Below are 21,059 nucleotides of genomic sequence, written 5' to 3' on the forward strand. Positions count from 1 at the left end.
AAAGCACAAACAACGAACAAGCAGCCCAATAGCAATATGAGCAAAAGATGCAAACAGGTCATGGAAGAGGAAATGAGTGAGGCTCCGCCTTACTCAAATAAGAGGTGTGTGATCTCGGCTCGCTGCAGCCTCTGCCTCCCGGGTTCAAGCCACTCTTGTGCCTAAGCCTCCTGAGCAGCTGGGACTACAGGCATATGCCACCGTGCCCAGCTAATTTTTTGGTATTTTTAGTAGAGGCAGGATTTTGCCATGATGGCCAGGCTGGTCCCGAACTCCTGGCTTCAAGTGATTCACCCACCTTGGCCTCCCAAGGTGCTGGGATCACAGGCGTGAGCCACCGCGCCCAGCCTGAGAAATGCAAATTAAAACTATATCAAGCTGCCCTGTTTCATCAATTTGACAAAATTGGCCAAAATCCAGAAGTTTGAGAACATTTTCTCTGTGAGAGTTTGTGGAAACAGACCCTGCCACACATTGCTTGCAGAAGATACATTTGACATTATCTACCAGTGGTTGCACTTCTGAGAATTTGTCCTATCTCATGTGTGAGAAAGGACACAAGTACAAGGTCATTCCTGGCAATGCCTTTTAAATAGCAAAAGACTGGAAGCAGCTCAGATATCCATCAGTAGGGGAGTTTTAGGGTCTGTCTCTTTATACAGCAGAATAACATGCAGTGTAAGAAGGAATGAGTACCTTGTCTATAGACATATTACTAGTGGAGACAGCAAGCACACAGCAGGATGCACGGTGCGCTGTTTCCGGTATAGAAAAGGCAGAAATGCAAGAATGTATTTCTCCTGCTGTGTTTGCATAAAGACACTGGAAGGACGCAGGCTGCTTCAGAGTCTGGGAAGAGCTGGAGGATAAGGAAAGTGGGGGCTACTGTGTGGTTGGAGACAGGGTAGGAGAAAGACTCTTCACTGTATAACTTTGTATACCAACGTTTTTGTTTTTGTTTTTGAAACAGTGTTGCTCTGTCACCCAGATTGGAGGGCAGTGGTGCAATTTTGGCTTACTGTAACCTCTGCCTCCTGGGTTCAAGTGATTATCCTGCCTCAGCCTCCCGAGTAGCTGGGATTACAGGCACCTGCCACCATGCCTGGCTAATTTTTGTATTTTTAGTAGAGATGGGGTTTTGCCACATTGGCCAGGCTGGTTTCGAACTCCTGACCTCATGTGATCTGCCCACCTTGGACTCCCAAAGTGCTGGGATTACAGGTGTGAGCCACCGCGCCCAGCCTGCATATCATTTTTAAGATTTTTAAACTATGTGAATGTATTTTCTATTCAAAATATTACAATTCAAATATTAAATTGAATATTAAAATTCAAAATATTAACGTCTGGGCACAGTGGCTCATGCCTGTAATCCCAGCACTTTGGGAGGCTGGAGGTAGAAGGATTGAGACCAGCCTGGGCAACACAGCGAGACCCCATCTCTACAAAAAATACAAAAATTAGCCGGGCATGGTGGTGCACGCCTATAGTCCCAACTACTTGGGAGGCTGAGGCAGGAGAACTGCCTGAGCCCAGGAGTTTGAGGCTGCCGTGAGCTATGAATGTGCTACTGCACTCCAGCCTGGGTGACAGAGTGAGACTCTAAAAAAAAAAACCATTGTTTTTTAAATAAAATATTTCAAGGAGATCTCTCTGGCTGCAGTGTGGAGAACAGGCTGGCAGTAGGGCAGGAGGCAGGGGCCAGAGAGGACACAGGGTCACCAGTTAGATGGTTCCAGTGGTTCAGGGAGAGCTGGTGGGGCTTGGACTGGGTAGAAGGCAATGGAGATGGGGAGGAAGGCATGAATTAAAGAGGTGTTTTGGAAGCAGGACCTATGGGACCTGCGGACATACGGGGTATTGTGGGGGTCAGGGAGAACTTGAAATAAAAGGTGGTTTCCAGTGTCTGACTGGAACAGCTGGCAGGGTGGAGAGGGGGCAGGGAGGGGGTCATGGGGCGGGAACCATGATGGCTCGTGATGTATGTCAAGTTCCTGGCCTGGTGTTTGGCACACAGTAGACCCACAACAGTGTAACATTAAAGACCACTTTCTTTTCTTTTTCTTTTTCTTTTTTTTGAGACAGGATCTTGATCTGTCTCCCAGGCTGGAGTGCAGTGACACAATCACGGCTCACTGCAGCCTTGACCTCCTAGGCTCAAAAAAATCTTTCTACCCCAGTTTCCCAGATAGCTGGGACTACAGGTATACTTCCACATGCAGGTTTTTCTTTTTTGTTTTTTTGTGTTTTTTTGTTGTTGTTGTTGTTGTTGTTGTTTTGAGACAGAGTCTCACTCTGTCTCCCAGGCTGGAGTGCAGTGGTATGATCTCGGCTCACTGCAGCCTCCGCCTCCTGGGTTCAAGGGATTCTCCTGCCTCAGCCTCCTGAGTAGCTGGGATTACAGGTGCCTGCCACCATGCCTGGTTAATAATTTGTATTTTTAGTAGAGACGGGGTTTCACCATGTTGACCAGGCTGGTCTCAAACTCCTGACCTCAAGTGATCCACTCGCCTGGGCCTCCCAAAGTGCTGGGATTACAGGCATGAGCCACCATGCCCAGCCCCCAAGGGACAGTTTGAGCCCTGGTCTGCCCAACCCAGACCCCTACTTGGAATCCTTCAGGGAGAAGGGGGTGTTGGGAAACGTCACAGGCTTCTCTAACAGCTTATTTTGAGCAGATGACCCCCACGTGATATAGAACTGTCCAACAAATGTGCGGATTCCAGGTTGTGACATTGGAAAGGGTTCTGTTAACTTCTCTGGGTTCTGGGTTGGTGTCTTCTGACTGATCGATTGCCAGGAGGGTTTTGTTTGGATTTGCTTTGGCTCCTGCAGATTTATCTAGCTGGGGGTGTCTCTGGTAGCAGCTATACTGTATACATCTAACAGCAATGTAATAACAATCCTGAAATACACCACAGCCTGTTATGTAGCTGGGAGAGGCTAAAATCTCCCTTCCCAAAAGCATATGGGATTATTTTTGGTGAGGGGACATCACACCCGTGATCTGGGAGGTTTTGTTATTGTGCTGTCTGTGGGCCTGCAGAACTGATGGCCTGGTCTCTCAACCCCATGGGCTTCCCATGCCATAGGACCAAGTCCCCATATCCTGCCTTGTCCACGGGGACCTTCTCAACTGACCTTTGTGGCCTCTTCCACTGGCCCCCAGTTACACAGACTTCTTGGTGGGGTTTTCACTGAAGGGGCCGCTGAGCTGTCCAGCACCCACAAACCTGTTTCCGCCCACACCAGCGTGCCCTTTGGCTCTCGGCAGACCTTGGCAGGGCCCCCTTCAGCCTTTCTGTTGGCTTTTAAGGGCAAGGCCCCTCCACTCTGGCCCAGTGCCTCTGGGGCCAGATCATCACCCTCAGGGCCCGGGGAAGCTCCGTACACCCTCCCTCGCATGCCTGTGGGGCTCGTGGCAGATGCCCAGAGTGGCTGCGAAGGTGGTGCAGGAAACTCCCCCTCCAGGAAAGTGTGCCTGCTTTTGGAATTTTCCCTGGGGATTTTCCAGAGATGCAGGACACCTGTTTTCCTCGCCTGGTGATTGAGCCGGGAAGCCTTCATGGAGCAGGCCCTACTTGCCCAGGTGAAGTCTGTGTGGCCTGCAGCCACGGGGGCGAGTGGCCCTGCGCCTTTCATGCTGTGGCCTCCTTGATATGTACAGCCTGCTTTGAAGTCCTGCAGGAGCTCAAAGGAAGTTCCTGGGGTGAGACCAGCCGCCGCAGAGGGAAAAGTGTGATTGGAGTGGGGTGGGGGGTCTTAGGGTTGGCAGGGGGAACACACGCCTCCGTGGCAGCTCCCGGCACCATGGGCTCCCTGGCAGCATCGTCCGTTCTCTGAGCCTGCGAGGGGCGACACATTGTCACCATTCTTCTTCTTGGATTTTCTGTGGTGACGGGTCCTCCGATTTTTTTGAGGGCCACGGAGCACGGGGGAAGTAGAAGCTCAACTTTTTAAAATAATATCCACAGCAACAGCAGTCACCCCGCATTGAGGGAGGCCTGTCGTGCGCCAGGCAGGTGCTTAACCACCCACCTTCCCTTCACATCAGCCCCTGAGGTGGGGGGGCTTCCTCTTTTCAAAGTGAGGACCAAAAATCGGAGAGATTCAGGAACTGGCAGAAGTAGAAAATGTTGCCGAGCCCTCATTAAAGATGCATGCACACACACACATTCGTTCATTTATTCCTTTTTATTTTTTTTCATTCATTCATTCCGTTACTCATACACTCAACAAGCAAACATTGAGTGCCTCTGCTGTACTAAAGACACCATCCTAGGCCCTGGGGATGTGCAGCAGTGAACAGGTGGAGCCGATGCTGCAGTCATGGGGGACCAGCAGGCGACAGCGTGCACTCGGGAAGGCTAGAGCATCTGAGACACGCAGCGAGGTGGGGAGGCCTGGGCTGGGTACCTGGCCTCGCAGATCCCATGGCGAGGGAGCTGGGATTGGAGGATGCTGAGCGAGCCAGCCAGGCAGGCATCTGGGCTAAGAGCATCCCAGATGAAGGAGCAGGAGGCCCAAACCTCTGAGGCCACACTGGTGCTGCTGGCCAGGCAGGGCCCACTTGCTGCTCTAGGACTTGTGGGTGGGCGTGGTCACAGGCCGGAGGACATTTGTAACCGGCCGCGTCCCCCCAACAGGCCCTTTATTGAAGCCCTTTCATGGGCAGATTGGGTTCCCCGAGGGGAGCCATTCAGAGGCAGGGCCCAGCACAGCGAGGGGTGCAGAGGCCGGCCTCGGGGGCCCTGGCCCTATGGCTGGGAGGCATCTGCATGTGAAAGGGGGTGGGCATTTACTGCATCCTGTCTTGGGCCACTAAAGCACATCTGCTGGGCCCAGCCCAGGCCCGGCTCGGCGTTTTTGGAGCTGGCGGAAGGAAGCAGACTTGGCCCAGGGCAGCCTCATAAAGCAATTCCCACCCAGGACCGCCCCGAACGATCGCCCTGGTGCTGTGGAGCCAGGCCCACAGCCCTCCCGTCCAGTAGCACCTCTTAATCCCCTGTATGTCTGGGTGCCTTCGGGATCCTGATAAAACGTAGGTGCCTCCTAGTAGGTCTGGAACAGCGAAGGCCAGGGCCAGGGGATCTTTGAAGTCCAGCTGGTCCTGGCACCCCAGTATCCCCTCCTTCATGCCTGGCTTCCCTGGCACCATCCAGCCCTAGGGACACGGGTCCCTGGGAGTAGCAGCAATAGTAACAATAACAACAACAACAACAACAATAATAATAATAATAATAATAATAATGTAGGCTGTGGGCCTGGGCTGGAACTTCATCTCTATTGCCTCATCCAACCCCCACACGCGGTGTGGCACCTGCCGGAGGGGTCTGGCAGGACATTGTAGGGAGAGGGCCATTTGTTTGCATTTGTTTAAGCCAACAGGAGTTTTCCTGATGCAACCTGGACCTTGGACAAGGGGTGTTTGTCTTGGACAAGGGGTGTTTGTCGAGAACGTGCTGTCGTCACCTGTGGTCCCATTTGCTGTCAGGAGGTGAAGCACTTTGTCTTCAGAGATGGGAGCCGGTGCTCTTTCATCCTGGGTTCTGTGATTTCAGCTGTCATTTCAACATTTTAAGTTTCATAAGAAATAGGTGGCCTCCTTATGTAAACATTCTCACCAGCCTGTGAATATACAGAGTGAAAAGTCCAAGTCCTCCATCCTCGACCAAGTCCCAGTGACTTCCCCAGGGTGACACAATACATCCTTTTCCTTCGTATTCCTCAAAAGCACAGAGGATTTTGAGATGCAGCCTTCCCTGACTCTTGTCCAGTTCTGCGGGCACCTGCCCCATCACTCTTGAATGCCACCGCCCCACCATTGCCCAAGGCATGTGTTTGGTTAGTCACAGGTCACTGGAGGCTGGAGACCCCTTGCAGGTCCCTGGGCCAGGAGTTTTGAATTCTTTGTAGCCTCAGAGCACTTATCCAACCAAATGAAATTTTGAGTAGAACTCCAAAATTATATATATATTTATATATATATTTATATATATATATTTATATATATATTTATATATATATATTTATATATATATTTATATATATATATTTATATATATATTTATATATATATATTTATATATTTATATATATATATATTTATATATATATATTTATATATATATTTATATATATATATTTATATATATATTTATATATATATATTTATATATATATATTTATATATATATATTTATATATATATATATTTTTATATATATATTTATATATATATATTTTTATATATATATATTTATATATATATTTTTATATATATTTATATGTATATATTTATATATATATTTATGTATATATTTATATATATATATTTATGTATATATTTATATATATATATTTATGTATATATTTATATATATTTATGTATATTTATATATATTTATATATATTTATATATATATTTATATATATTTATATATATATTTATATATATTTATATATATATTTATATATATTTATATATATATTTATATATTTATATATATTTATATATATTTATATTTATATATATATTTATATATTTATATATATTTATATATATTTATATATTTATATATATTTATATATTTATATATATTTATATATTTATATATTTATATATATTTATATATTTATATATTTATATATATTTATATATTTATATATATTTATATATTTATATATATTTATATATTTTATATATTTATATATTTATATATATTTATATATTTTATATATTTATATATTTATATATATTTATATATATTTTTATATATTTATATATTTATATATATTTATATATATTTATATATTTATATATTTATATATATTTATATATTTATATATTTATATATTTATATATATTTATATATATTTATATATTTATATATATTTATATATTTATATATATTTATATATATTTATATATTTATATATTTATATATTTATATATATTTATATATATTTATATATATTTATATATATTTATATATATTTATATATTTATATATTTATATATATTTATATATATTTATATATATTTATATATATTTATATATATTTATATATATTTATATATATTTATATATTTATATATATTTATATATATTTATATATATTTATATATTTATATATATTTATATATATTTTTATATTTATATATTTATAATTTTATATATATTTATATATTTATATATTTATATATATTTATATATTTTATATATATTTATATATTTATATATATTTATATATTTTATATATATTTATATATTTATATATTTATATATATTTTATATATATTTATATATTTATATACTTATATATATTTTATATATATTTATATATTTATATACTTATATATATTTTTATATATTTATATATATTTTTTATATATATTTATATATATTATATATTTTTTATATATTTATGTATATTTATATATTTATATATTTATGTATATATTTATATATATTTATGTATATATTTATATATATTTATGTATATATTTATATATATTTATATATATTTGTATATATTTATATATATTTATATATTTATATATATTTATATGTATTTATATATTTACATATATTTATATGTATATTTATATGTATTTATATATATTTATATATATTTATATATTTTTTTAATATAGATATTTATATATATTTTTTATATATTTATATATATATTTTTATATATTTATATATTTATATATTTTTTTATATATTTATATATATATTTATATATATTTATATGTATTTATGTATTTATATATATTTATATATGTATATATTTATATATATCTATATATATTTATGTATGATTATATATATCTATATATATTTATATATTTATATATATATTTATATATATATTTATATATTTATATATATATTTATATATTTATATACATATTTATATATGTATATATGTATATATATATTTGTATATATGTATATATATTAATATATGTTTATATGTATGTATATATATTTATATATATTTATATATGTATTTGTATATATATTTTATATATGTATTTGTATATGTATTTATATATATAAATATATATATGTATTTATATATATAAATATATATATTTATTTATATGTATTTATATATATAAATATATATATTTATTTATATGTATTTATATATATAAATATATATATTTATTTATATGTATTTATATATATAAATATATATATTTATTTATATATATTTATGAGAACAATGTTTGAATAGTATATTATTTTTAATAGGGATGGGATCTTAATATATTGCCCAGGCTGGTCTCAAACTCCTGGCCTCAAGGAGTCCTCCTGCCTCAGCCTGCCCAGTAGCTGGGATTATAGGTGTGTGCCACCGTGTCTAGTTCAGAATGGAATATGTTTTCTATGTTCAAATTTATAATGTTTCTTCTGAGGTCAACTGATGAGAATGATGGAAGTGTTTTTATGAATAACAATGTTGGGCTGGGTGCAGTGGCTCACGCCTGTAATCCCTGCACTTTGGGAGGCCAAAGCGGGCAGATCACGTAAGGTCAGGAGTTTGAGACCAGCCTGGCCCACATAGTGAAACCCCCGTCTTTACTAAATATACAAAAATCAGCTGGGCGTGGTGTTGTGCGCCTGTAATCCTAGCTACTTGGGAGGCTGAGGCGTGAGAATTGCTTGAACCCGAGAGGCAGCGGCTGGGGTGAGCCAAGATTGTGCTACTGCACCCCAGCCTGGGTGACACAGCAAGACTCTGTCTCAAAAAAAAATGTTGAGGTCTGCGGCAGTGAACCACACAACACAGTTTATATGCTTAGAAGTTTATGTGAGTGCTGGAAGCGAGCTTATTAGGAGGGATGAGTGAATGTTTTCTGGTTTATCCAGACTTCAGACTGTTAGACAGCTATGAAAGAATGACTTCGCTCTGTTTGGTGCTGACATTAGTTTATATGATATGAGTGCTGTATATACCAAGTGAAAAAGCTGTAGAATAATGTGTATAAACTTACTTTTTTTTTTTTTTTTTTGAGACGCAGTCTCGCTCTGTCACCCAGGCTGGAGTGCAGTGGTGCGATCTCAGCTCACTGCAACCTTGGCCTCCCAGGTTCAAGCGATTCTTCTGCCTCAGCCTCCTGAGTAGCTGGGACTACAGGCGCCCGCCACCACGCCTGGCTAACTTTTGTGTTTTTAGTAGAGACGGAGTTTCACTATGTTGACCAGGCTGGTTTTGAACTCCTGACCTCAGGTGATCCGCCCGCCTCAGCCTCCCAAAGTGCTGGGATTACAGGCGTGAGCCACTGCGCCCAGCCTAAACTTCCATTTTTTTTTAAGAGAAAACAAAGGAAACACAACCACCCCCGTATATCTGGGGTAGAGTCATAATAGAATCACGAACTTGAACTGTATGGAAGGAGACTGAGGAAAATCTGATGGCTGCTTGGAAGCTTTCCCGTGGCTCTGCTGGCAGGAGTAAGGTCTGCTTCTCAGTTTCTGATCTCAGCCTTGGTGGGCAGGGGTCACCCTGTGAAAATCAAGGGCAGCCAGGGTGGGTCTGGCACAGGATTATTGGTTTACCCTGCAGGTGCTGCCTCTGGTTGGAAGCCCTTGGCCAATTACAAGGGGAGTGTGGCACAAGTTACAAAGCTCATGAATGGAGTCCTGCCCCTACCCCCAGTGCCCCACCATGTACAAGAAGCCATATTGGCAAAGCAGTGCCACACCTGCCCGCTGTGGTGTGCAGGGTGATTTCCCAGGCCCCCGGCAACAGGCACGTTGCTGTCCAGCTTGTAGAGGAGGAACTTAAGGTTCACAGAAGTGATAGGACTTATTCAGACACCTTTCGAGGGGGACTGAGGGCTGCTGCTTCTGCCAGGGCAGGCACCACCTCTTACCTGTTGCAAAGCTTAATCCTGTCACAGAAAGTGCCAGGTGTCAGCTCTAGTGTGAGAGTGTGGGTTTCCAATCCCAGCTCTGCCCCATAGTTGCCATGTGGCCTCAAGGAAGTCCCTTAGCCTTCCGTCACCCCATTATGGCTGCAGCTCAAGGGCCCCAGTTTCCTATGTGTAATTCCTGTACCCAGGCTGCAAGAATTAAGTGAAATATTTTCTCTTAAACCAATGTTTGGGCGGGGCGAGGCAACTCATGCCTGTAATCCCAGCACTTTGAGAGGCTGAGGCAAGTGGATCACCTGAGGTCAGGAGTTCAAGACCAGCCTGGCCAACATGGTGAAACCCCGTCTCACTAAAAATATAAAAAAATTAGCTGGGTGCAGTGGTTTGCACCTCTAATACCAACTACTCAGGAGACTGAAGAATCACTTGAACCTGGGAGGCGGAGGTTGCAGTGAGCTGAGATTGCACCACTGCACTCCAGCCTGGGCAATACCAGCGAGACTCGGTCTCAAAAAAGCAAAAACAAACAAAAGCCAACGTTTTCCTTTTTTTTTAAGTTTTTGTTTTCTTTTCCTTTTTACCTTAAACTATCAGGAGATAAAAGCCAACGTTTTACTTATTCCATATCTAGGAGCTAAAGGAGCATTTTGTTCTTGAAGGGTCAAATAATTTTGAAGAGTGGGTTGCTTTGCCCTTTTTTTTTTTTTTTTTTTTTTGAGACAGGGTCTCACTTTGTCACCTAGGCTGGAGTGCAGTGGCACAATCTTGGCTCACTGCAGCCTCGAACTCCTGGGCTCAAGCGATCCTTTCACCTCAGCCCCCAAAGTAGCTGAGACTACAAGTGCACACCACTGCACCTGGCCAATTTTTGTATTTTTAGTACAGACAAGGTTTTGCCATGTTGCCCAGGCTGGTCTTGAATTCCAGAGCTCAACGGATCTGCCCACCTCAGTCTCCCAAAGTGTTGGGATTACAAGTATGAACCACCGTGCCCGGCCATATGAAGTCTTGTAGTTGTTGAACTCGGTGTACATGCTAAACCAAAGCACACAGTTCTGCTCAAGGAGCTGTATTTTCCACATCTGTTTATATTTTCATGAAGCCAACATAAAAGGATTCTCATCCCAGTTCTGTCCCTAGACAAGTCACTGAACCCCTCCAAACCACAGGTCCCATCTCCAAACCACAGGTCCCATCTGTAAATGGAAACATGAACCCACCTCTCAGACTGTCAAGAGGATTCGATGTGAACATGCCGGTGGGGCTCGGTGGAGGAGGAGCCAGTCACCGGGCGCTGCTGTAGCCACTGCTGGGGCTCAGTTCACCCTGGGCTCCCTGCTGGTGTAAACATTCCCCTCTTTCTAAAGGTGCCCCTGGGCGATGCACTCTGGGCTCCTCCTGCTGGCCTCCTTCCCAGGGCACCTGGCTTCCTCTCAGAATGTACCTGCCCCAACAGTGGGTTTGTCAGAGACATGGTTGTCATTGTCACCACCACAGCAATTACTGCCATTTATTTAGTATTTGAAATGTGCCAGGTGCTTCTCATGTCTTTTTTTTTTTTTTTTGAAATGGAGTCTCGCTCTGTCGCCCAGGCTGGAGTGCAGTGGTGCCATCGCAGCACACTGCAACCTCTGCCACCCAGGTTCTAGTGATTCTCCTGCCTCAGCCTCCTGAATAGCTGGGATTACAGGTGTGCACCACCACACCCAGCTAACTTTTGTATTTTAAATAGAGATGGGGTTTCACTGTGTTGTTCGCCATGTTGGCCAGGCTGGTCTCAAACTCCTGACCTCAGGTGACCCACCCGCCTTGGCCTCCCAAAGTGCTGGGGATTACAGGCATGAGCCGGTGGTCAGGAGTTCGAGACCAGCCTGGCCAACATGGTGAAACCCCATCTCTACTAAAAATACAAAAAATAAGCTGGGCATAGTGGCGGGTGCCTGTAATCCCAGCTACTTGGGAGGCTGAGGCAGGAGGATCACTTGAACCTGGGAGGCAGAGGTTGCAGTGAGCCAAGATCATGCCACTGCACTCCAGCCTGGGTGACTGAGTGAGACTCCGTCTCAAAAATAAAATAAAATAAAAAATAAATAATATGATCTTCATGACAGCCCTGTCCAGTAGCTACTGTTGGTGCCTCATTTTACAGGTGAGGAAACTGAGGTTGCAGAGGGTTAGGTGATAAGCCACAAGTGGCTTGTCATACAGGGAGGAGGTGTGTCTGCTTCCCGAGCTGAGCTCCCACCTTACTTACAGGGGCCTGACCTTTGTCCCCTGCAGCCGCCGTGGCCCTCAGGGACGTCGGGCTGCTGCTGAGGCTCCTAGGCTGAGGAGTGGAAGAAAGGACCCAGGATCCCCACCCCTCACCCCCACATGCCATGAGGCATTTCCTGTCCCTCTGGGCCTTAGTATCCCCCTCTGTGAAATGAGACACTCGGGCTGTGTGGTCTCCAAAGTCTCTGGCTGCCGATTCCCATGTACTTCATTCTAAATTGCGTTTATTGATTCCTGGGACATCGATGCTTGTGGGATCAACATGTCCCTGTGATCTGGGCTCCGTGGCACAGGCACTTCAGAGAACACTCTAGATGGGAGTTCTGCCGGCAGGTGAGGAGGCGCAGGTACGGGAGGGTGTGCTGCATGTTTTATAAGTGCCCTAGCTGGGGGCCGGCCCCAGCTTGACCTCATTGCCGTCCCGCTAAGGTGACTGCCCAGCCGACCCAGACCAGGAGGCCCAGCTAGGGCCCAGCTCCTGCGTCACTGTGTCTCTTCTCTCCATTCAAACTTTGGACTCTGATGACTCAAGGCTCTGTGCAGGTGCTCAACAGCGTCTAGTGGACCTGTTGCCCTGGCCGGTCAGCTGGAAGGAGGAGCAAGTGCAGGAGGCTCAGCTGGAGCCAGTGTGAGGCCGTGCCCTGTGCCAGGGGCCCGTGGCATCTCCGCTGTGCCCAGCCTTTACCTCGTCTCCTTCATGGCAGCCCTGGAGAGCTGGAAGGCTGGGCACCACCATCACCCATCACTGTTTATGGCTGGGGTTCCAAGACTCCACGAGCCTGGTGCGCGCGCCAGGGTGGGAAGCCAGACCCCACTCCCAGGGGACAGATGCCGATCTGTTGCTGCTCCTACCTGCAGGTGGTCCCCCAGCCCAAGCTGGTGTGCATCATGGTGCAGGGCACGGGGTGGGCTCATCCGCACATCAGTGTGGGCGTCCGCGGAGCATATGTGAATAACTGTATTTTTCTATTGAGAAAACAACTCTGCTCTGCTTACGGGGCTCCTGCTTGACCTTCTGTTTTGGAAAATTGGATTTTTGGAGGAAATCAGCACCTTGTGGGTTTCAGTTCTCCAAACATGCGTGTTCAATCTCCATTGCTTTCCAAAAGGGGAGCGACTGAAGATCTGAAAATTAGACAGTGGCTAGCACTGCCCAGAGGCCCCGTTATTAAAAACATTTCGAGGCCGGGTGCCGGTGGCTTACGCCTGTAATCCCAGCACTTTGGGAGGCTGAGACTGGCGGATCACGAGGTCAGGAGTTCAAGACCAGCCTAGCCAACATAGCGAAACCCGTCTCTGCTAAAAATACAAAAATTAGCTGTGCATGGTGGCGCGCGCCTGTAGTCCCAACTACTCGGGAGGTTGAGGCAGGAGAATCGCTTGAACCCGGGAGGCAGAGGTTGTGGTAAGTTGAGATTGTGCCACTGCACTCCAGCCTGGGCAACCGAGTGAGACTCTGTCTCAAAACAAAAACATTTCATGCCAGTGGCGTTGCTGAGGGCCTGGGGCTGGTGCTGCACCTGCATCTCTTTTCACTACAACCCCCGGGGAAGGGGGTGGTCAATGTCCTTTCCCCTCTCTGAGGAAACTGAGGCATTGAGCTTGTATTTCTCTGCACTGCTTCGCATTTCAGTAGTAATAGGGACCCTCCAGCACACCAGGTGATGTCTGCAATGTGGCCCCAGAGGCAGGAGCAGGCTGGGAGTTAGGAGGCTGAAGCCTGATGTGGGGGAGCGCTGCCCCCCAACCCCACTCCCTGGGAACCAACCCTCCACCCCTTTGCCCTGCTGCCTCCACACCCCTTTCCTCTGGCTGTGAATTTCTCCATTACCAAGTGGGCCCGTCAGATCTGGAACTTGGGTCAGTTAGGTGCTTCTCCCAGTAAAGCACCTACTGCGCTGGGTACTGGGTACTGTGCCCGGTAGATTTTGGGCAGGATTCTAGAGAGCATCTGGCAAAGTTGCTGCAGGAAAGGGCCAGTCACTGCCTGCCAGTCTCGGCCCCTGTGAACGCACGAGTTGACATTTCTCAAATTCCAGCCTCACTTTGTGGGCCAGGCAGCCCTTCTGACCTATGAGCTGCCAAACTGAGCCTTTTGATGACACTGCCCCCGAGGATTCCCTGCAGCCCTGTGTCCTCCTGAGCACCTAGTGGCCCCTCTGTGGCCTCCGAGACCCTGGCCTGGGTGCTCACTGCCCCTCATCCCTACACAGGAGATGCTGGGGTGACTCCTCTGTTGGTAAACCAAGGCTCTGGTTGCTGAGGATGGGGCTGGTCCTGCACCAGGGTGCCCCCAGGTGCTGATCTTGGCTCCACTGTGGTTGGGCACCAGGCATGGCAGAGGTGCTGAGCAGACAAAGCCCTGCCCTCCCAAGCCCCGGGCTTGCAGAGGAGGCAGGAGGAGGGAGGTGGTGATGGCAGGACCAGAGCAGCACCAACAGCTGTGTGGGCGCAGCTGGGAGGATGGGATCTGGCTGGGTGCATGGCTGTGGGGCCTCCAGGAGGAAGAGGTGTATGAACCCTGCTTTGTAGGATGATCAGGGTCAGGCCCCAGGGGAGCATGAAAGCAAAGACTCAGGGTGCTATGAGGGGCTCTGGGTCACACGAAGGTGACCAGTACCGGGGCTAGAGGGCAGGGGGCCCAGCTGGGAGGGGCTCGTGCTGCCCTTTTCCTGAGGCCCCCTGCTGCCTGCCCAGTCTCTCCTCCGAGGGATCCCATTCTCCCTCCAGCCTCAGGACCCTCGGCGGTCCCCAGAGGGCTAGCTATTGGGCTGTCCCAAGGTCACTCAGGATGTCCAATAATTGTCCTAACAGTTTACCTGCTGTGGAACAGTAATGAGAGGGTTTTCATTATTTGCGGGTGAGCGCTCCTGGCAGATGCCGACAGCCAGCAGATGTGGAGAGTCCGAGGTGATTTGTAAGGGCCGGTTCATCTGATGCACGGTAATTGCCCCGGGCGACGTTGTCACTCAGAGGCTCGTCGTGGCCTGCTGAGATGAGGTAAAGGTCAGTTCAAAGATCCAGTTTGGGCCAGGCGCAGTGGCTCAGGCCGGGTGCCGTGGCTCACGCCTGTAATTCCAGCACTTTGGGAGGCCGAGGCAGGTGGATCACTGGAGATTGGGAGTTCAAGACCAGCCTGGGCAACATGGTGAGACCCCATCTCTACTAAAAATATAAAAATTAGCCGGGCATGGTGGTGGGCACCTGTAATCCCAGCTACTCGGGAGACTGAGGCAGGAGAATCGCTTGAACCCAGGAGGCGGAGGTTGCAGTGAGCTGAGATTGTGCCATTGCACTCCAGCCTGGCTGACAGAGTGAGACTCTGTCTCAAAAAAAAAAAAAAAAGATCCAGTTTGGCTACAGGAAGTGGGAGCAAATCCCCACTCCCATGGGACTCCTGGGGAGGAGGCAGCGTGCTGAGGTGGCCGCCATGGTCTCAGAGGGGCTATCTGGCAGCCAGGACCCTGCAGAAGGCCCCTTTCCCCAAGGTTCTTGGGTGGTGGGGTGGGGAACAGCCCATCCCAGAGCTGGGCTTGTCCTTCTTTGCAGGGGCTCTTTGTACAGCTCTCTGCAAGCCTTGCTGGGGTCCTGGAGCTGCGCCTGACTAGGGCTTTCCTGATATTTTGGAATTCTTGTACTTCATGCCTCCCAAGGCTTAGTCTGTGACATCTGGTGGCAGGCCCCACGGAGGGATGACAAGGGTTTGCTTCCTTAGCTGTCCTAGTCGGCCTGGGCTGCCATGACAAGTGCCATTGACTGGGGACTTCAACAGCAGACGTTTATTTTTTCACAGTTCTGGAGGCTGGAAGGCTGATATCAGGGGGTCGGCATGGCCAGTTTCTGGTGAGGCCCCTTTTCTGGGCTTGTAAGCAGGTGCCGGCTTGCTGTGTGCTCACATGGCCTCTTTGTGCATTCATGAGGGTGCTCTCTGGTGTCTCTTCCTCCTAGGACACTGATCCTGTCATGTGGGAGTCCCACCCTTATGCCTTCATTTCACCTGAATTACTCCACAAAGGCCCTGTCTCCAGATGCAGTCACATTGGGGGTTAGGACTCCCCATCTGGGCTCACAGGCCTTGCTGCTTACAAGCTGTGTGACCTTGGTCAGGTCTCTGTCTCCTGGGGCCTCCATCTTCTCCTTTCTAGAGTGGAGATAATGGTTCTTGCCTCATAGGCTCGTTTACCCAGTGGGTACGACTTACTGAGGGCCACCTGACAGCCAGGCACCTGGCCCTTGGGGATGTCCATTAGGGACAGCAAATACCTTGGGCACGAGGACAAAATCAGATCATGGATCCTGAGTGACACCACCGTCCTTACCCAGATGCAAGGCTCAGTATAATGTTGTATTAATATTTTACTCTTTAAACAATAGTGCATACTTTCTTTATTTTCAGTAATTTAAAATAAGGAAGAGGCAACCTGGGGCTGGTCCCTGGTGGTCAGAATGGGTCTCTGGTGACGGCTCAAAGGGGGGTGTGGTCCGGGGCGCAGAAGGACAGAACCCAATGGGAGCGGACTTACCCCAGCATTTCACATCCGATTTTTCAGGGACAGATTTCGTCTCTAAAACTAGCACTTGATATTATAAGAGCATATAGGCTGAATGAACTTATATTGCTATTTCAGAGGAGGCCAGTGGCTTAAGAGTCCCAAAGTGAGTTCTGTGACTTACTCATGTTTCATCCACATCTGAAGTTGTGTTTGGAATAACAGATGTGAGGCACTGTCATCTCACTGTCACATCGATTGCTCACTGTTCTGAGAAGGTCACATCATCATTCATTAGCAATAATTAGTCCCCGGGGACCCCCTGCACTTCTTCACTCAACTGCTCCATTAACTTGGGTGCAAATCACACGTTCCAGGTGCCAATCAATGGAGATCTATCCATAATGTACAAGGTGACGCTATTAGTTACAATATATTAACTGCCTAATTTAAAAATAAAACTATGAAGGGCAATTAACCACTAAGTGTAATTGATAATTCATAAACCTCTGATTAGGAAAGACAAATAATAAGAAAGGAATGAATCACCCATCCTATTCAAGAAGATGTTGCCAGCCTCTGGTCTGCATTCACTATGTGGTCAGCAGATCTACAGATTTCTTCCTAAATTGCACCTCTCAGGTCCAGGGCTGGGGGTCTGGAGGCTCATTTCAGTGCAGAAACATGTGTTTTCACCACTGAAGCCTGTCTGTTTCTGTTGGGGGTTATAAGGAGGCTGCAGGCTCAGGACACCCTCAAGGAAGTAGTGGGTGAGGTCATTTAGACTTCTCAGTCAGTCATTCAGCAAATGTAAATGGGGGATTGTGGAGTGCCAAGCCCTGTGGGAAGCCCTGGGGATGCCGTGGAGACCCGAACAGATTCATCCCTGAACTCCTGGAGCTCGTAGGCCAGTGAGAAAGACAATTGCGTAAATCAGATGATTGGAGACACTGGTTAGTGTTACAAACAAAAACTGACAGATAGAGACAGGGCGGAGGCAATGGCACACTGGATGGTGGGAGGAAGGGACATTGGCCTGAGTCCTGCCACCTTTTTGTAGTAGCTGTAACTACCACTCAGGGCTGTATTTGGGGCCCTCTCTCACTAGTGGGGAATCGTGCCTGGCTTATCTGCCCTTTTTTTTTTTTTTTTTTTTGCGACAGAGTCTCACTGTGTGACCCAGGCTGGAGGGCAGTGGCGTGATCTTGGCTCACTGTGACCTCCACCTCCTGGGTTCAAGAGATTCTTCTACCTCAGCCTCCCGAGTAGCTAGGACTACAGGTGCCCGCCACCACACCTGGCTAATTTTTTTTGGTATTTTTAGTACAGACAGGATTTCTCCATGTTGACCAGGCTGATCTCGAACTCCTGCCCTCAAGTGATCCACCCACCTCGACCTCCCAAAGTGCTGGGGTTACAGGACTGAGCCACCATGCTCTGCCTTATCTGCCCTCTCAGTGGTCCTCCACTCCAGCCTCATTTCCTGGCTCCACCTTCCACATACCCCACGCTGCTCGAGTTCTTTCTATCCGAGAGGGTGGGGCCAGTGCACACCTGCCTGTGCGCAAGGTGGGTGGCCCTTCCCACCACCTGGCCTGCCCTTTCCTGCCATCTCCTTGTCCGTCCCTCAGGTCTCCAGTTGGGCCTGAATCCCCGGTCTTTTAAGACCCCACACTGGGCTGTGTCCTTTCCCCACTATGTGGGAGAGCTCCAGGAGTGCTGATTTCCTGTTCCTGACTCCATTGTGTGTAGATATCAGCTCCATCTCCAAAGTCTCAGGCTCAAGAGTGGAACAGAAAGCCCTTGACATTTCTGGGATTCAGTCCCTCACCCATAACATGGATAAATTACATTCACACTGGGTTCAGTTTGAGTTGAGTTTTTAGTTGGGTCTCACTTGCTCAGATGGAAGTTGATTTCAAGCCGTAGTTCTAGTAACTGGGTTGAATCTGCGTGTATTCATTTCATTGGGCCACATCTGTAAACAGAACTTGAGCACATGCCTCCTCTCTATGTGTGTTTTCTATAAATTTTAAATTATGCATTTAACACTATTGCTTAGGTTATAAAAAATACACAACTTGAAAGAATAGGTGAAGAGCCAAGATGTCTGCATCTTTGGAGATCAGTGGAATGTGTGTGTTTCGGGACCTGTCTGAGAACAGTGCCAGATGCAATTAGCATGGCTGATTAATTTTACTAGGGTTTCTTAAAAGTGCCTCCCGGCCCTTGGGCTTGCAGCTTGATGTCTTTTCCATGAGTCCACACTGCAGCTCCATGCAGATGTCAGATATGACCGCTGCCTTGTTGGGGCCGGTTTGTCCAGGAAGGGATCTTGTGATCTTGGCGAGGGAGCCAGGTCCTGCCTGTCACCCTCCCCCCAGGTCTGAGTGACCCACCCCGCCTGCCTCTGTAGGTTCCTCTAGCACGCTCGGGTCCCTTCCTGGTGGGTGCCAGGTCCTCCAGCCTCCTCTCCCTGCACAGAAGCACCACACCCTGGCCCTCTCTTTTGCTTCCCCAGGGAGGCCTCCCCTGACCTTCCTACCCCACCTTGTCACCCTCTGTCTGCTCACCCTGTTTATATTCTGCATAGCGTCTCTCTCTTCTCAGTCACAAATTGCCCTTCCTTTGCAGGGTCTCTTGTTCCTATTCCAACCTCCTCCTATTCCAACCTGGATGGTGGCCTGGAGATCAGGGAACTTTTCCATGCTCACGACTACAGCTCTGTGCACCAGGCCAGTGCCAGGCATGTAGTAGGTGCTCAGTGACAGTTTGCAGAAGGGTGGATGTTACTTCATTTGGTGCGTTCTGAGAACTTGCCCAGGTGCAGCCTGGATTCGCAGATCTCCTATGAAGTCAGGAGGGAAGAAGCTCGGTGCCGCCGGCCAGTGGCAGCATCCTGAAGTTCATGAGACCTCCAGGCTGGGTTTGGGCAGGGTCCACGTCCTGTCTGTCCATCCTGGAATGTTGGTGTCCCTGATGACTTTGGCAAACCTTTCTCCATTGACAGTGATGAGAAGAAAAACCTGTCTCGGGCCATCTGCCTTTGTACTTTTTGGGAAGTATGGATCCAGAGTTAGTAAGGCGTGGACGTGTGCAGCTCACTTGCAAGTGGAAATGCCAAATGTGGTGGAAAGGGACAGAGAAATAGCTGTGGACATTCAGAGGTGGCCCCTAGCCAGGCTGAGCAGGATTGTGGAGAGGAGGTATTGCATGGATCTCAGGGGCTGGGTAGAAGTGGCCAGGCAGGTGGGCCAGGCACGGTGGCTCACACCTGTAATCCCAGCACTTTGGGACACCTGAGGTCAGGAGTTCGAGACCAGCCTTGCTAACATAGTGAAACCCCATCTGTACTAAAAATACAAAAAATTAGCCAGGTATGATGGCAGGCGCCTGTAATCCCAGCTGCTCTGGAGGCTGAGGCAGGAGAATCGCTTGAATCTGGGAGGCGGAGGTTGCAGTGAGCTGAGATCATGCCACTGCACTCCAGCCTGGGTGACAAGAGCGAGACTCCATCTCAAAAATAAAGAAATAAAAAAAAAAAGAAGTGGCACAGGTAGAGAGGCGGGGGGACAGAGTTGCATCCCAGGCAAGGGGAGAGGCAATGAAAAGGGGGGTCAGGTGGGGAACCTCAGGGAGCCTCAGGTGTATGAAGTCCAGTGCGGATGGAAAAGAGTTGTCGGGGCGTGGTATGGGGGTCCTCTGAGAAGGGATCTGCTTCAGCTCAGAAATCCCAGCCTGAACACATCCTGGATCAGCCAGGACCCCCTCAGGGGCTCGCAGTGGCCTAGTCTGCTCTGGGCTTTGCTGGATGCCCTTCGAGAGTCACCGCGCAACCTCCTTCAGAGGCCCAACACTCCACGTGCTGACTTCCCGGGCCTGTGTCTCCCCTGCCGCAGACTGAAGCGTTCCCGGCTGAAGGTGAGGTTCTGCACCAACGAGTCGCAGAAGTCCCGGGCAGAGCTGGTGGGGCAGCTTCGGAGGCTGGGATTTGACATCTCTGAGGGGGAGGTGACCGCCCCGGCACCAGCTGCCTGCCAGATCCTGAAGGAGCGAGGCCTGCGACCATACCTGCTCATCCATGACGGTAGGCCTGTCGGACACCAGGACCTCATGGGGGTGAAAGCTCCCCTTTCCCAGGGTGGGGGCTGTGCAGAGAGCCTCTTTCACTGGGCCAAACCACTGACTGAGCTAGGCCACCAACACTCACGGGTGGGGGGTAAAAACCTCATGGGACTTCCTGCTGGGGGCTGGGGGCAGGTTAGGACCCAGCTCTGTCCATTCCTTGGCCTCACACCAGAGGGTCCTTAGAGCAGGTTCTGGATGGCTCCTGGGAGGAAAATCCTAGGCTCTCTTTCCTGATCTAGGATGGACCAAGCGACCAGGGAATTGTCAAGGCGGCG

The 21,059-nt window shown here is 47.1% G+C and overlaps 1 protein-coding gene across 4 annotated transcripts in view; it reads left to right on the forward strand.

The window, feature by feature from the left end:
- The window catches only part of LHPP (phospholysine phosphohistidine inorganic pyrophosphate phosphatase), a 154,784-nt gene that overhangs the window by 3,666 nt on the left and 130,059 nt on the right, over positions 1–21,059 (forward strand). For all 4 annotated transcript variants that reach the window (XM_016919563.4, XM_016919565.4, XM_009459449.5 and 1 more), the window contains exon 2: positions 20,556–20,743. In XM_016919563.4, the coding sequence (XP_016775052.1) occupies positions 20,556–20,743 (188 nt within the window). The remainder of the gene's footprint in view (positions 1–20,555; positions 20,744–21,059) is intronic.

Source organism: Pan troglodytes, chromosome 8 (assembly GCF_028858775.2).
Source record: "Pan troglodytes isolate AG18354 chromosome 8, NHGRI_mPanTro3-v2.0_pri, whole genome shotgun sequence".
NCBI classification, from domain to species: domain Eukaryota; kingdom Metazoa; phylum Chordata; class Mammalia; order Primates; family Hominidae; genus Pan; species Pan troglodytes.